General features: G+C 34.4%; 1 protein-coding gene across 2 annotated transcripts in view; it reads right to left on the bottom strand.

The window, feature by feature from the left end:
• Window positions 1–17,512, bottom strand: part of RAB28 (RAB28, member RAS oncogene family) — a 99,833-nt gene that overhangs the window by 16,982 nt on the left and 65,339 nt on the right. For both annotated transcript variants that reach the window (XM_007100998.2, XM_028492131.2), the window contains exon 5: window positions 4,617–4,720. In XM_007100998.2, coding sequence (XP_007101060.1) covers window positions 4,617–4,720 — 104 coding nt within the window. The remainder of the gene's footprint in view (window positions 1–4,616; window positions 4,721–17,512) is intronic.

The raw sequence follows: 17,512 nt of genomic DNA, 5'->3' as shown, positions 1-17,512 counted from the left end.
TATTTACAGTAGCCAGGACATGGAAGCAACCTAGGTGTCCATCAACAGATGAATGGATAAAGAAGATGTGGCACATATATACAATGGAATATTACTCAGCCATAAAAAGAAATGAAACTGAGTTATTTGTAATGAGGTGGATAGACCTGGAGTCTGTCATACAGAGTGAAGTAAGTCAGAAGGAGAAAAACAAATACCGTATGCTAACACATATATATGGAATCTAAGAAAAAAAAATGTCATGAGACTAGGGGTAGGATGGGAATAAAACTCAGACCTAATAGAGCATGGACTTGAGGATATGGGGAGGGGGAAGGGTAAGCTGTGACGAAGTGAGAGAGTGGCATGGACATATATACACTACCAAATGTAAAATAGATAGCTAGTGGGAAGCAGCCACATAGCACAGGGAGATCAGCTCTGTGCTTTGTGACCACCTAGAGGGGTGGGATAGGGAGGATGGGAGGGAGGGAGACGCAAGAGGGAAGAGATATGGGAACATATGTATATGTATAACTGATTCACTCTGTTGTAAAGCAGAAACTAACACACCATTGTAAAACAGTTATACTCCAATAAAGATGTTAAATAAATCAATCAATAAATAAATGTACGTTTATCCCTAAAAGCTTATGCTTTTAAAGATTTAACATAAGACAATTAATTACAGCTACCAAATTAAAAAAAAAAACTACTAGCATAATAATAAACTCCTATAAGTCCTGAAGAAAATGAAAATAAATTAGTCTAAACTTTACTACCTGGGTAAAGTTTCTCGCTGCCAGTTCTACAATGGTCTTTTGATCTGGTGTTAGCCTATCTTCAAAGGTCTTACTTTACAACTCTTTAATAATCTTTGTGGTTCTCCTCAATTTTAATAAATTCTCCATATCTCTTGAGCAAAAAACTTATAATCTTTATTTTATCAAACAGAAAATGAACAGTATATTCCATTATCATTAAACAAAAATCTACAGACACGAATCCAGTCACCGACTGTAATGCATAACTTGTCTTTGTTCTGTAAGTGCCCTATCATATTCTTATCCCTACTTATCTCATCATTACTTACTGAATATTTATCACAACTTTACTAATTTAACTTTGATCCCTAATCAAAAAGAGATACATATCCCCAAAAGGTTTATGTCATTTGTACCCCAAAAAGCATTATATATTATAGTTCACTGATGGTCAGTGTTCAAGGAGAAATAAGAAAGCTAGTGTGGTGGAATGGAGAGAAAAAGGGGATTGTAAAAGAAAACTGGCAGAGCGATTAAGAGTGTACAAATCATGTAAGATCTGATAAACTATGGGAAGAACTTTGGCTTTCACCCTGAGTGAAATGGAGGGTGGATTGATGTGACTTCTATTTAACAAGGTCAACCTGGTTGTTGTATTGAGCATTCACTATAGAAGAAGATCAAGGGTAAAAAAGAGAATTCATCAAGGACACTGATGTAAGAGATGATGGAGGCTTGCAACTAAGTGGTAGCAGTGGAGATGGTAAGAAACAGTCACCAGCTTATGGATATATTTTGAAGGCAGAACCAACGGGACTTGGTGATAGATGTGGTATGTCAAAGAAAGACAGGAGTCAAAGATGACTCCAAAATTTTCTTGGTCTTAGCAACTGGTAGAAGATCTGTCATTTATTTAAGTGGGGAAGACTGTGAGAGATCTGAAGAGGGAATATCAAGAGCTCAGTTCTGGACCTGAATTAAATTGGGACTGGCTGTTAGACACCTAAGCAGGAGTGCTGGGGTATATGAGTCTGGAGTTCAGGGAAGAGGTCTGGCCAAAGCCATGAGACCAGATGAGGTCACTAAGAGAATAAGTTTAAAAAAGAGAGATATCCAAGAATTGAGCCTAGGGCACTTCAATATTTAGAAGCTGGAGAGATAAAAATTAGCAAAGGTGACTAAGAGAGTAGTTAGCAAGGTAGGAGGGAAACCAGGAGGTGTAGTACTCTAGAAGCTAAATGAAGAAGGTATTTCAAAGAGCAGAGAGTGATCAACTATTTTATATGCTGCAACTAAATCAAGTAAGATAAGGACTAAGAACTGACCACTGAATTCAGCAAAAAGGAGGTCACTGGTAGACCTTAATAAGAGCATTTTGGGGTGAAAATATTGGGGGCAAAAGTCTGACTGGAACTGCTCAAGAGAAACTGGGAGGAGAGAACTGGAGACAACTCTTTCAAAACATTCCACTGGTAACTGGGTGGAAGTAAGCAATAGCTAAAGATGTGGGATTAAGAGTCTTCTTGTATTTAAGATAAGTCATAATATTTTGTGTGCTGATAGAATAATCCAGTAGATAGAAAAAAAATGATGCAGGAGTGAGAAATGCTAAGCAATGTTTGTTACTGGGCAAAGAGAAATGGGACTAATGCACAGTGGAGGAGTTGACTCTAGCTAGGAGAATAGATTATTCATCCATAGGAACCTTGGAGGAGACAGAAGATATGGGAAGGGATACGGGGTGGGAAGGAGAGTTGGAGTAGATGTGGTGGCAGGAGTTATGTGAAAGTTGTCTTCTGTTTGTTTCAAATATTTTATGAAATAAGAAACAAGGGCATCAGCTGAGAGAATGGACAAGGAAGTTTTGAAGATTTGAGGAGAGAAGAAAAGCTATGAAACAGTGGTATAGGTGAGGGGGAGAGATAATGGCCTAAGGATATGCATAATTACTGAGCAGCATTAAGGGCCCACTTGAGGTTAGCTATTGTGAAATGTAAGTGAAACCTCCAGCATGCCTCTGGGTTTTTTTCTCTGACCACGTTCAAATACAAGAGTATAACCATATAAAGGCAGGGGCTTGGTTAAGGTTTATCCAAATGAGTCAGATAAAGTGAATGAGCAGTATATGCTCACTATATACCAGTATATGCTCAGTATATACCATGCATATACTGTCAGTATATGCTTGACAGTATATGCATGGTAATGATTTGACTGGCCATGAGATTAAGTTACAAAGAAAGGAAAATGAGGACATGAAAGGAGGACATTGAAAAAGTGTTAGGATCAATGTCTTGTAGGTCCTGCTGGGGTTGCAGACTGATTGGGTTAGGGCATTCAAGGGTGTGAGCCAGAAAGACAAGATGGTCAGTGATTAGGATGCCTGATATTGCAATATGAGATTACAGAAGGGCTGCAGTAATTTGTAATGACAATGCACGGGAGTTTGTGGCTGAGGTGGGGTGGAAAAGAAAGATACTGAAATCACTGAGAATTATGACAAAGGTAGTATTAGAGAAAGTACAGTAAGCCAGGAGCTCAACTCCCTAAACAATGAAGGGAAGTAACCTGGGATTGGAGATGACTGCAAGTCTTAAAGTGACTTCACAAGAACAAACCATTTCAAAGTTGCATTTAAAAAGAAAACAATGAGGATTTTTACAGGTGGTTCAGCATAAGTACACAAAAGATACTAAGTGGTTAAACACAAGCTAAAATACTGGAAGTTAAAATAATTCTAAAATGACAAAAGACCCCCAGGAAAATACATGAGGGTAAAAGCCTAATCCATGGATGGATTTATCAAGGAATATTGATATTATATATTTTTTAAATGACATATGTGGGTACGTGCCCATGTTTGCATTATCCTGGGGAAAGGGTTCCAAAAGGTCACATTTTTAGATGAGTCTGAGCCCCCCAAAAGATTAAATACCCTTTATAATATTTAATATTTACCCTAAGCATAAAAACCATCAGTGAAATCATACAGGAAGAACATCAAAAAGATTAAACCACAGAAAAAAATTCAAACTTCCTTAGGTTGAAAACGTCAAGAAAATTAACGGTCAAACAAACACCTGGGCAAGTGATGAAATTTTTTTTTTAATTTCAACCTCAACAGCAAAGAAATTCAAATTTAAATAGCAAAATACCTTTTTTTCCTTGTCTACCAAATTGACAAAGATTTAAAAATAAATAAATAAATTCTGAATGTTAAAAAGAGTACAGTGATATGGCACTCATACAATGCTGGTGGTAGTATAAACTAACATAACGTAGGCTTCCTGGTGGTAATTTGGCAATAGGTCTCAATTCCCTTCCAATAAATCTGAATTATATGTGAAGATATTTTGGACTATTTCAAAAATATTTTAACATCATTCTAAGTTTCTTGTTTAAATGGTTATGGTTATTTACACAATAAACATCCAGTCAAATATGAAAAAATAAATTAATTTAATTTAATAGAGATAATCATAGTAGTACAGTGCCCACCACAAAGTAGGCACTCAGTAAATGCAATCCACTAGCACTAGTGGCAGAAGCACTAATATTTGTGAGCATCAGAAAAATAAGACTAGAAGGAATCATATGAGGTTATGAATGGTCATCTCTGGATGCTGAGATTATGAGTGACTTATATTCTTTTTAACTTTTAATTATTTTTTAATTCCCTAAATTAACCATGAAATTATGTTAAATGAATTATAAGAGGAACATAAATAGAATAAACATGTTATATCTAGCTTGATATTTTATGTCTTCAACAGGAATTAATTTGTTCCAAAAGTTAAGTAATGGAAGTATACTTCCTATGAAAATAAAAGTAAAACATCACTTGTAATTTTCAGTATTCATTATTTTACTTACAGAGTCTCCCGTCTTTGCTGAGACAAAGTGGCTACTGAAACCATTTTCCTGGCAAAACCTTAAGTGTTTTTCAGGTTTTACTGTTCGCATATGCTCCAAATCAACTAGAAAAGTGAACAAAAACAGAGAACAAAATTCAATATTAATCAATACATTTTTAACATGTTTAAATTTGACTTATTTTCCAGTACTGTGCCCCAGCTTAGATATGAGCTGTGTAATTTTGGGCAATTTCTTCAACCTCCTTATGCCTCAGTCTCTAAATCTAAAAGCTGGGAATAACAAATGTATCTATCATATATAGAGTTCTTTGAGAATTAATCCATGTTTACTGCATAAGGACCAGCACGTGATAAGTGCTCAAAAAACTGAAGGCTATCATTCCTATTATCTATATAGCTCCAGGCACATTGATGATACTCAAAAAAGATCTACTTAGTATAACCTGTTTAAACATAGTGATTAATTGCAACATGCACTTACTCAAGCATATCTGGTTTGATAGTTTAATTACTTTAATAATTACAATAGTTCTGTAATCTCTATAAACGTTAATGTTAACACAAATGCATGACTAATTTTCTGCTAAAAGATACCAGTATTTCATTGTATATTTACTTTATTTACAGCCATGGTTTAATTTCACAAAGATAAAGCTCATTTGCTTTCCAAAACTAAAAGTATCCATTTTGAAAGTAGTAATGGGCCAGGATATATCTTCTTGAAGAGTTGTAGGTGCTTTAAAGCAAAGCACAGCACTCATATCCAATACTGGTTTTATCCAGCACAGTCTAATTTTTTCAAACGTGATCTTTTATTGAACAGTTTCTCTTTTTACAACACTACAGACCCTATAAGGGTGTTCACTCAATGCTGTCAAATTATAAGGCAAATATATTCACAGGATTTAAGGACAACTAGGCTCTTTGAGTCAATACAGGAAAAAAAAACTTAAAACTGATTTCCTGAGGAAGGGACACAACCAACTTGTAAAAACTTGTAAATTTGCAAATCTAGTAAGCCTACATAATAGTGGCAATTGATTATCAACTAAAAAATGCTCTCATACTACGTAAATGGCTTTATTTAAAATTATATTGAAGGTCTTTAGTTTGTAAGCTCAAGAGATCTTTCTCTAGGAAATTTTTGATCTAGTGGGGGATTCCTTTGCCCCATTTATATTGCTTAGCTTGGATAATATGCAGTTTTTTTCTTTTCTGGCCACAAGTTGCTATTCCTTAAACATCACTGAGACTTTATTTACAAGAAGAGGCCAAAAAATGTCCAGATACCACAGGCATCAATTTGTAGAAGACTAAAATACTAAGCTATTAGCTCTGACATTTATATATCTAGTTTATCATAATATTGAAGTTAAAATACTTTCCTAATTCAACAAGAGTAGGAACAAATCATGTCACTAGGAAAATTCCCCAATGAAATTACTGTCCAGTTAAAAAAAATAAAGTCTGTCATTCAACATGTATGTGCATTTGTCTTTTCTAATGGAAGAGTCTACCATTGTGTCTTTTCTTCCTTTTTTCTTCTCCCTCCCCCTCAGCTCCGCCCCACAACTCCTCAACTACTTATATAGATAAACTACTATAAGCATTGGGGGATTTACTAGCCAAGCAAAAGTTTTTCTCCTAACAAAGATAACCATGAGAGACTAATACGATCACTGATCAATGGATAAAAAATTATTCAATAAACATTTATTGAGTACCTATTATATACCAAGCACTGTGGTAGGCAGTGAGAACCCAAAGATGAAAAAGATACAATCCAGGTCCTAAAAAAATCACCACCAGTATTATGAACATAAAAGACCATTAAGGATCATAAAAATTATTTTAAATAACCAAGACTCTGAGAATTAGACAGCAGATATAGAAAAAGCCCTCACAGAGCTTGAGTATAAAGTTTTTCTCTATTGTGTTAGAATTTAGTGAGCAACATTTAAGAGGACTTAGTTACTAGAGTACTTCACTCTAAATAATGCAGAAATGTAAATTCTGAAGATGAAATTACAGTGAGATACTGGTAAATTCTTTCATTTCTTATATTTTTAAAAGCATCCTTAAAATTATCATCCAGTATTCATCTAACATACATGTGATAACAATCTTACTGCTATGATTTAATTTCCCTTATGTCCTTCAGCGAACAACATCATTTTGCTAGTTCTTGTATTTTATTTTTGAAAATGCAATTAAAATCTCTTAATAGCATTAATACATGAACATTTCCCAAATATTCTGAAAGACAATTATGAAAACGATATAAAAAAATGCCACTAACTAGAGACAACTACTGTTAACATTTTGGTGTATATACTTCCAATATCTAAGCAACTGAAGGACAAAGGCATTAACATTGTGACATGCAACTTCTTTTAGCTCAACCGTACTACACCCTGCTTAAAGTACGCTTAACAATTTCAATGGATAACCACTTTATTGATCATTCATTCATTCATTCAACAAATATTTGAGTGCCTACTATGGCCAGGCACTGTCCTAAGGGCTGCAGATACAATGAACTGACATTTTAATGAAGAGAAAAGAGACGAACAAGTAAATTACAGTGTATGGCAAATGCTGATATGTCTTATGAAAAAAATAAATAAAGGGTACATGAGAGGAATTACTATTTCAAACAGGTAGGTCAAAGACCTTAAGAAAGCTAAGAACAAGGAAATCCAGGGAAAAGGCTTCCAAGCAGAGGGAACTGCAGTGAAAAAGGCCCTAAAGGAAGATTACACTTAGTAGATTCAAAGAAAAGCCAGGAGGCCAGAGTGGCTGAAAAGAGTTAGCAAGAGAGGGAAACAGCAGGAAATGAAGTTTAAAAAGCCAGGAACCATACAGGTCACTGTAAGAGAGATGGGAAGCTATTGGGGGGTTGTAAGGAAAAAGAAAAAAAAAAAAGACGTAATCTGACTTACATTTTAAAAGGTTCGGGCTGCTGTGCTGAGAATAAACTGTAGTCAAATGTAAAGCAGGGAAGCCATCGAGGGGGCTATAATAAAAATCTAGGAAAGAGAAAATGGTAGTCTGGACAACAGTAGGAGCAAGAGAGATGGTAAAAAGTGGGGAAAATTCTCAATATATTTTTGGAATAAAAAGTGAATAAAAATGCTAATGGATTTGACATGGGATGAACAAGATAAAGAGAAATCACTTGAAGACAGTTAACTTGAATTTTAAATGAGACAGTATATTGTAGGTTTTGTTCCAGGTACACTCAGCTGCAATGGATGGAGGTACTGAGCAGATGAAGATTTGCATTTAAGTAGAGCTGGGTTTTCTCAATCCTGTACAATTACTGAAAAGTAGGGCAAGTAATTGAAGATAATAAATGTAAGGGAGTGATTATACTGATAGATCATGGAATTTAAGTTGGTAGGAGAGGGGTTCAGGAAAACGAAAAATTGGTAAGATCAACTGATGTTAAGGTCTTATGTGGGTTTAAAAATTACTGGAATTGGGTTACCAAAGGATGTGAGGTAGAAAGACAGGAAATAATAGACTGGGATACATGAAACTGATAATTGATATTATGAAGAGGGTGATATTATGAAGAGGGTATGGAAACTAATATTGACTAGGTCTTCAGAACAACTATGTTAGTGTAGGTGGGTGGCAAGATTATGGCAGATGAAGAATTCAAGGAACTGAGAGACCAAAGTATTAGAAGGATAATCTGTACGTGTACTAAAATTACCAAGAATCATGATAGCAATTGTAGTGGAGTGACTGTGACCCAAAGCCAAAATCTTCAAGAAATTCAAGGCAGTGATTCAGGGGTTGGCTGACAACTCCAACAAATATAAGTAGCAGGAGGCATAATCATATGGCTTGATATTCAAATCTAAGGGTTTTTATGGAAGATGAAGGAGAATGTTCTGGAAAGAGCAATATACAACAAGAAGGTAACTACCAGTTACCACTACTCCAGTACTAGTGATAAAGTAGATATAGAAGGGGAGGTCAACATTTGAAAGAGCTTCAGGGGACAGCAGCACTGTCATTATGGGAGAGCTAAGTGACAGAAGTAGTTTTAAAACTTTTGTCAAGAAAGATGTTGAGAATACGTACAAGAATTTTATCGATACCTTATCTGTAAGTTCCTGAAGGCCCAATGGAAGGATCTCAGAAGTTAAGAAAGAACAGAAACTGGGGTCTGAAAAGTGAAGGACAGAGCTGTGTAGGATAAGAATGCAGGAGGTAAATCAACTACATCAATGTCAAAGGCTTTCTTGTGTAGCTGACATAAATGGGGATAAAAAACCATGAAGATGAAAAAATTCTAAGACTGTGTTAGACAGACAAGAAAATCCAAATATTTCACTGTCAAAACCAACTGTGCAAAAAAAAAAAAAAAATCACTTAGCTCACTTACCCTGACCTGGAAATTAAAATGGAAAGAAAGAAAATAAGTTATCAAGATACTAAGTCTATCTTCCACGTTCTTAAAATCATATGGTAAATGAAATAGAAATCTTAAGAGAATCCAATTAACTTTGGCTAACAAGAATAATTTTGATAACAACTTGGAAAGCTGTTTGAAAGAGTAATATGTACAATTTTTAGTTTAATAAATTTAAAAAATACAAATTACAGTATTTCATATTTTATAATTTAGGTTTACAGCAAGAGATACTAACAAGAGCGCATTTCAGGGATTCATGGATTAACAATCCACTAAGAAGTAATATTTTCTCAGAAATGTAACTAATAATGATATTTTACAGAATGTTAGACCACGTTAACAGGCCTTTTATAATGTTTCACATAAACCCGTGAAAACATTATTCAATCTCAGTATGTAAAGAAATGCAACTGAAAAAAAAGGAAGTACTGAGTTCACCTTTCAAAATGAAAAATGAGAGAGAGAGAAGACATCCGGTGCTGATGAGAGCTGGTACTACTGGCTTTCTGAAAAGCGACTCAGAAATGTGTGTTGAGCCTTACAAACATTTCTACTCTGTGACCAAGCAATACAATTTGGAAGAGTTTATCTTGAGGAACACATTAGGGATGTATAATAAGAATTATAAATTAAGATATTCACCACAGTCATTTGTAATATAAAAAATATTGGAAGCAATGTAAATGTCCCAGAAGAGAAATACAGTTAAATTATGATACAACCCCACAATACAATACTCTTTGGCCACTAAAAATTATGAACTTAAAGGGAATTCCTTGGCGGTCCAGTGGTTAGGACTCGGCACTTGCACTGCCATGGTCCGAGTTCAATCCCTGGTTGGAGAACTAAGATCCTGCAAGCTGCGCGGTCTGGCCAAAAAACAAACAAACAAACAAACAAATCATGACTAGTAACTGAGGTCTTGGGGATGATTTTTTTTGTATTTGATACCAAAGACAAAGGCAAATAAACAGTGGGACCACACCAAATTTAAAAGCTTTCAACAAAGAAAACCATCAACAAAATGAAAAGGCAACCTATGTAATGGGAGAAAATATTTGCAAATCATATACCTTATAAGAGATTAATATCCAAAATATAAAAAGAATTCATACAACTCAATAGTTGTATGAACAAACAACCCGATTAAAAATGGGCAGAAGAACTGAATAGGTATTTTTCAAAAGAAGACATACAAATGGCCTACAGGTACATGAAGAGATGCTCAACATCACTAATCATCAGGGAAACGCAAATCAAAACCACAATGAACTACCACCTCACACCTGTTAGAATGACTATCATGAAAAATACAAGAGATACCAAATGTTGGTAAGGATGTGGAGAAAAGGGAACTCTTTTGCACTGTGGGTGGAAATGTAAATTGGTATAGCCACTATGGAAATTAGTATGAAGGTTGCTCAAAACATTAAAAACAGAACTACCATATGATCTAGCACTCTTACTTCTAGGTATATAACCAAAGGAAATAAAAACAGAATCTCAATGAGATATCTGCACTCCCACGTTTATTGAATCATTATTCACAATAGCCAAGACATGGAAGCAACCTAAGTGTCCGTCAACAGATGAACGAATAAAGAAGATGTGATACATACACATATATAACAATGGAATATTATTCAGCCATAAGAAAGAAGGAAATCCTTCCATTTGTGACAACATGCATGCAACCTAAGGGCATTATGTTAAGTCAGATAGAGAAAGACAAGTACTGTATGATATCACTTACATGTGGAATCTAAAAAAGCCAAACTCACAGAAACAGAGAGTAGAATGGTGGTTATCAGGGGTTGAGGGTTAGGGGAAATGAGATGTGAGTCAAAGGGTACAAACTTCCAATTATAGGATGAATAAGTTCTACGATTCTAATGTACACATAGTGATTATAGTTAACAATACTGTATTATATACTTGAAAGTTGCTAAGAGAGTAAATCTTAAATGTTCTCACCACAAAAATGTTAATTATATGAGGTGATGATGGTAGTAATCATTATGCAATATATGTGTATCAAATCAATGCACTGTATACCTTAAACTTACATCATGTTATATGCCAGTTATATCTCAGTAAAGCTCGGAAAAAGGCTATCAAGTGAAATACACAATAGTACAGGATGTTAAAGAGTATAAAATTGCATATAATAAAACTCCTACTCTGTAAACATACTATATATGTATATATGTGCATTAATAGGTGGCAAGAAAAATACACTCAAATTTTTAATAAATTTGTAAAAATTAAAGTTGAGAAAAACAAAATTTTTGAATGACAGCTTTTGTTTTGGACTATTCTTTCAAGGATGTTTGTATGGCAACTTACAAAGAGAGAGTGTCTCCCTCAGGAATAAAGTGTAAGTTTGTTCGTCATCTGGTATAATAAAGATAATATCTCTCTCCAGAATAAAGTTCAGAGATTTACTTGGAGACCATTATAAATGAGATAGGTTTCCTAAGTTCAGGATTCCTCAGCTGTGAGACAAACCACTAGATATAGATCATCTGTGTGGGTCCCCTCACACTGTCCTAGCAGAACCAACACAAACATGGAGCTCATCGTACTTGCTATGCTGGGAGTAATAAATTCCTTTATCTCTGATCCAGGAGCCTCATGCCTTCTGCCAGTATCCACGGCAGTAGCAGGCTAACTTGTTAGCTTCTAAGTAGGGTAAAATCTAAGATCCTTCACTGTTTTTGACAAAAAGAAGAGTAGAACAGACACATAATTATAAGATGAGCAGACTGGATAGCTGTTCATAACCTATACTACATTTTCCAGCATGACTTGCAGTTAGCTGTGGCCCTAAGACTAACTTCTGACCAAAGTAATGAATAAATGATATGCAACACTACTTGGCTTGACCCATAAAAACCTTCCATGTATGGTAGTCCTTACTCTCCTTTGTTCATGGTAACCCATGAAGCCAACTGTTGAAAACGGCAGTTCCAGAAAATGGAAGGAGTTTGGGTTCCTGAAAGGGAGATGAGCCACTGATAAGCAGTACCTGGTTTTGGTCTTTATGTAAATAAGAAATAAATTTCTATTGTGCTAAGATATTGAAACTTTAGGGACTATCTGTTTATAGCATCTAGCATTACCTTAACTAATATAGATTGCCTTAACTAATATAAAATAATACAGATTTTCATCTTTCTTGTTAACAATAAACCTCTCCCTGAGTATATACTGGGTCTTGAGTTATTAAAAATGATAACACGAAGTTATAACTAGTAAGATAATAAAATCTAAGCGTTACAATTGTCTCTGAGATTTTGGTTATGTCATATTCAATTAAATAGTTAAAAATTACATTAAACAATTACAAATTGAGAGGCATTTGCATTTTTAGTTACCAGGGAGACAAAAACAAACAAAACACAAACCACTGGAGAAATTTTCTTTCTTCTGCCATTAAATGGCTCAAGTAATACATGGAAAACAGTATGAAAACAAAAATGCATTCTCCTTTGTTAATACATTTTGCTGGAAAATATAAAATGCCTGAACAATAATCAAGTCATGACCAATCTTGTTCCATCCATATCCCCACTCTTAGATTATTTTAAAGCAAATCAAACATCATTTCATCCATAAATATTTTAGCATGATATACTCTTAAAACACTTTGTTTTGGTTTTATTGAGGTACAAAACTTTGATTTAGAAGCAACAAATCAGAATTCTGAATCGAAAGCTGTCACTTTCATCCTTCATTTGGCCCTGCTGATTCCAATGGAACATTAATTCCCTAAATTGATGTGATGGTTCAAAATTTACTTACTTGGATAACTTTCAGGATAAAGTGGCCTGTATATTAGGACACAGAAACAGATTTTGATGAGTAAAAGAAAGTAAACGATGTTTAATAAACAATACACGATTCTGATAAAAATGACACTATGTCAAATATCATCATAAAGAAAGTGTCATTACAGCAATTTTTTCATATCCCAATAAATGATCTTTGTTACTATTTTACTATCTAGAGTGGTAGCTTATATACAAACACTAGTCTCATATAAGAAATAACTTTTCTGAATTTCTCAGTTCTCTGCATTATGGCAAATATAGAAGAAACAGTGGTTCCTCAATAATTCACTGATTTATTTGGAAAGGAAGTAGGACATGGTAGTAAAGAATGCAATCTCCAGAGCCAAACTGCCTGGGCTTGATGCCTTGTTACTGTTTGCGGAACCTTGAGCAATCACTCTCTGTCTCACTTTTCTCATCTATAAAATAGGGACAATAATAGTACCTCATAATGTTATTGTAATAGATAAAATAACTAAATACATATAAAGCACACAGAACAATGACTGGTACATAGTAAGGTACATAGTATGTGACTGGCACATACTCAACAAGTATTAGTGTTATTGTCATTTGTCTATCCATTTATTCATTCATGAACTATTTACCCAGGGCCTTCTAAGTGCTAACTGCTAAGAAGGCTGAGAGGAGCACATGTAGAAGAATATTATACAGTGAAATTCTAAGACCAAGAGAACAACAGTGGTCTGTATAAGACAAGGTACAACAGGAGTAATAGAGAAAGGAAATTTATAGAACTGCATAGGGGGACAAGAAAGATCTCACAGAGAAGACGATGCTTCAGCTAATTCCTGAAGGATGAGGAAAAATTAGGCAGACAACCTTGGAGACAGGGTGGACGGACATTCTTTGCCAAAGGAATGTGTGCAAAAGCATCTGAAAGAACCTGGCTTCCAAGAGATGGTGAAATCAGCAGGAATGTGCATGAGGGTCTTGTATGGGATGTTGAGAAGTTCACATGCATGTAGGTAACTTACACACTGATACAGTTTTCACCCATCTTACCTCACATATTTCAGTCCACCTGAGCAAAAATATAAGCACAAGAAGGAAATCCTACAGGTGATATATACTGGAAAGGTTTCAATTTTCCCCTGCTGGATTGAAAGCACTTCCATTAACTACACAGTGACAACTTTTGTTTCTAAATTCAGAGACTATTCAAAAGAAAATTACAAATGTTAAAAAATGTTGCACTCCTATAGATTTCAGGAATATGACATTTTTTTTTCTGTTCAGGCATCTTGTATAAATAGTTGCCATTATCATTATCATAACTTTAAAAACAGAAGATGGCGGGCTTCCCTGGTGGCGCAGTGGTTGAGAGTCCGCCTGCCGATGCAGGGGACACGGGTTTGTGCCCGGTTCGGGAAGATCCCACATGCCGCCAAGCGGCTGGGCCCGTGAGCCACGGCCGCTGAGCCTGCGCGTCCGGAGCCTGCGCTCCGCAACGGGAGAGGCCACAACAGTTAGAGGCCTGCGTACGGCAAAAAAAAAAAAAAAAAAAAAAAACACACACACAAAAAAACAGAAGATGGCAAGTTTTATACTTATACACATGTAGCTGATTATTCTTTCTCCCAAAAGTCATTACAGTCATTACACTGCATATTAATCAACCTAAAGATGATTCAGATTAACTGTGTAGTTGCAAAAATCACAGCCTCCCCCCCCAAAAAAATAGTTCATGTACTTCTTTAAAAGAAGTAAAATAACACCTTAAAATTCATTTATTAAATGTAAACACTTATTATGTGTCAAGTATTGTGTTAAGCATAAGCAATAAATTAGAGAACAGACACTATCCTTACTCTCACATTCATGAGGGAGAAAGACTGATAAACAAGTGAACACATAAATAAACAAGTCAATGTAACAATTATAATCAGAAATTGCCGGGGGTTGGGGGGATTGTTGTTGAGCAGAAAGAGAGTAAGAGAGTGACAGGAAGCAAGATAGTAATTATGACAATTTTATACAGTAGCTCTGAAAGACCTCTTTGATCTGAGATCTGAAAGATGAGAATAAGCCAACCAAGTTAAGAGGAAGTTGAAAGAGAAAAATGTTTCCGTCAGTGGAACAACTAGGATGCAATCTAGAAGAGGAAAATGACTGAGGGCAATTGAGGAAAACAAAGAAACATAATGAGCAAGAGTGGGGACATGCAGAATAACATGAGGATATCACTGAAACACAGCAATGCAAAGCCATTGGAGGCTTGTAAGCAAGGGCACAATGTGATCTTTGCATTTTGAAAAAATTACTCTGGCTACTATGAGGAGAAAGAATCCAGAAGGGTAAAACAGATGCAAAGAAACCACTTTAGGAGACTTCCGAAGCAACTTAAAAGTCTGTTTCAAAATTTACATAACACTCTGGGTCCTCATAATAATATTGACAAATAGGTAAAGCATTAATCTAACTTCACACACAAAAAACCTGAGGCTCAGAGTGACTTAACCGAAGTCCCATTGCTAGTCACCTGTAGCACCGGAATTAGAACCAAGCCATCTGGTTCCAAATCCAGTTAGTGTCTCACAAAGAAGAAGGAACATCAGCTTTGGGGAGGACCACTTAACGGTCTTTTATTTAGAGTTTTAATTAAAAGAATAAAGACATACAAACTTTAAATGCTCATTATTATAAAAGAGTGAACTATTATATACCTGGTTACTGCTTACTGGTACTTTAAAAATATTTATTAATAACAGTAAATCATAAAATTGAGCCCATCAGCATTATAAAATAAGATACTCTGCCTTAGCACTTGATTACATAAAGTCCTTTACAAAGTACTTGCAGCTGTACATACAAATTGTGAAATTACATAATGTTTAAAAATGATCCATCATGATTAGCCCACACATGACAAGTAAAATACCCTTAATAATTTATTAAATTTGATTTACATGTGCTTAAAATTATATATATATTTTGACTTCTAAAATACACACACTAATGTTAATAAGCCAAGTACATGACAACATCTCTTTTTAAGTCCTATTTTTTTTATAAGTCCTATTTGTTTACTGGCATCCAGGCATCCATATTCAGGATCTCCACTCTATCTACTTATAGGATTACTGGTATAATGAACAGAATAGTCTTCCAATATACAGTACCAAATATAATAAATAGCTTAAAAACTATATATCAAATGTATAATAATCAGAGCTACTGATCAAACTAAATAGAAAATTTTAAGTTAAGTAAAATTTTTAAATTCTGAAAAACATGATGATAGTTTTTATATTATTTTTATATTGGCCTAAGAGTTTACAATATTCCTGTTTTCCTAAATATTCACTTTTCAACATGCTATAAGAACATATTCTATAATGAATATGACTTTTTCATTCAAACTAGAATGTATTACTTCATGTTTTTTGAAAAAAGGAAAGTATTCTCTGATGCTAACTTATTATATTATTGTCTATACCCTGTCAATGGAAAGCATTAAAAGTATAACCTATTTAGGCTTCTTAGTCCATATATGGCAAAAACAGAATATTCTCTGTGAAATTACTGTAAAATACGTTGCTGCCTAACTTAAAGAAGCAAAATACAAATACAGCACTTGTACAGATTTTCACAGTAATTTTTAGGTTATCAAGGAAACATCTAGAGTGTTGATCTGGTTATACTCAATTCAAACAAACTACTTGTCACATTAACTACCTCCAGGAAGTTACTCCAAACACAAAATAAACTGTTTATGCCCCTACTCAGATAGATAACATGACAGATTGTTATTAGTTGAAGACAGATGAAATACATTAATTTGATTGTGAGCATATGTTTAATTTTACCCTGCCATGTACACTCTCTAATGCTGTCTTTCTATGATGACATAGTAAATCATACTGTATTAGAAGAATTGCTAATGCAAGAAAATAAAAAATTACCAGAACTTGACTTCGACTTTGTAGATTCTTAAACCAAACTTCTTAAAAAAATACAACTGCCTGAAAATCACTGGGTTCCACAAACACATAAAGAAAAAAGGTGTCATCAAAGAAACTAATTTCTATTATAAATCTAAAAACCTCAATGCAGTTTAACATTTTTCCTATGTACTACTTTTTATATTTCTTTGTGAAATGCTTCTTCCCTCCTTTTCCCATTTTCTGTTTTTAGTGTTTATCTTGTTAATGTGTTTAAGTGTTTTCTATAAGAAGGACATTTGCTATATTTGTTCCAACATTTGTTTCCCTCAGGTTAGGATTTTCCTTTCATGATGCTTTACATAGAAATTAAGATTTTATGAAATCAAATACACTTAGAAAATAAGCTCATTATTATTTAAGCTGCACTTACTTGGTTCTTCTGTTATAGGCAGCTAAAAACAAAAACAAATAAACGAAAAAGCACATAAAACAATAGCCACTCAAAAGTACTTGTTGAATAAAGAAAAACATTTTAAGGCTCTTAAAAGAAATACAAAATATCATAGGTGTCTAAAATAATATATATCCTTCATTTTACAGGAACACTATACAGGACTGAAAAATTAACGAGTTAGAGTCTCACAACACAACAAGAATGAATATCACAAATGTTTTGAGCAAATGAAGAAAGACATTAAGGAATACACATAAATGATAGCATTCA

This window comes from Physeter macrocephalus, chromosome 7, assembly GCF_002837175.3.
Source record: "Physeter macrocephalus isolate SW-GA chromosome 7, ASM283717v5, whole genome shotgun sequence".
Lineage (NCBI taxonomy): Eukaryota > Metazoa > Chordata > Mammalia > Artiodactyla > Physeteridae > Physeter > Physeter macrocephalus.
The sequence above is the reverse complement of the archived record's forward strand: the minus strand, read 5'-3'. Positions and strand labels throughout refer to the sequence as shown.